The sequence below is a fragment of the Somniosus microcephalus genome, unplaced genomic scaffold, assembly GCF_052327205.1.
Source record: "Somniosus microcephalus isolate GS21.2 unplaced genomic scaffold, FLI_Smic_1.0 unresolved_chr1, whole genome shotgun sequence".
NCBI classification, from domain to species: domain Eukaryota; kingdom Metazoa; phylum Chordata; class Chondrichthyes; order Squaliformes; family Somniosidae; genus Somniosus; species Somniosus microcephalus.
The window spans coordinates 135,576,723-135,577,184 of NW_028225179.1; the positions used below are offsets into that span (position 1 = coordinate 135,576,723).

A 462-nucleotide genomic window follows, 5' to 3' on the forward strand; every position below is an offset into this window, starting at 1 on the left:
TGGTGATTTAATTGCAGGTTTTTTTCTGAAAGGGGGAGTCTACTTGGAGCTGGTGTATTTGGTAACAGCCTTCGTCCCCTCCGAGACGGCGTGCTTGGCCAGTTCTCCGGGCAGTAGGAGGCGGACGGCGCTCTGGATCTCCCGGGAGGAGATGGTCTGGCGTTTGGTGTAGCGGATCAGGCGGGAGGCCTCGCAGGCGATGCGCTCGAAGATGTCGGTGACAAACGAGTTGATGACACTCATGGCCTTGGAGGAGATGCCGGTGTCGGGGTGGACCTGCTTCAGCACCTTATAGACGTAGATGCTGTAACTCTCCTTCCTGCTCCTCCTGCGCTTCCTGTCCCCTTTCCTGGTCATTTTCATGGCGGTTTTCTTCGAGCCCTTCTTGGAGACGGCGCCCTTGGCACCGGCTGTGGTGGAACTGGTGGAAACAGCAGCAGCAGTCGGCATGGCAAGCCCTTC

At 58.0% G+C, this 462-nt stretch overlaps 1 protein-coding gene across 1 annotated transcript; it reads right to left on the reverse strand.

The window, feature by feature from the left end:
• On the reverse strand, window positions 1-462 carry LOC147095915 (histone H2B type 1-A-like). The gene has a single exon (XM_085974030.1). It carries the CDS (start codon window positions 448-450, stop codon window positions 40-42), a length of 411 nt encoding a protein of 136 aa, XP_085830156.1. The 5' UTR covers window positions 451-462; the 3' UTR covers window positions 1-39.

Coding starts and splice junctions, on each gene's coding strand:
- LOC147095915 (XM_085974030.1), bottom strand. CDS start 450: ATGCCGACTGCTGCTGCTGTTTCCACCAGTTCCACCACAGCCGGTGCC.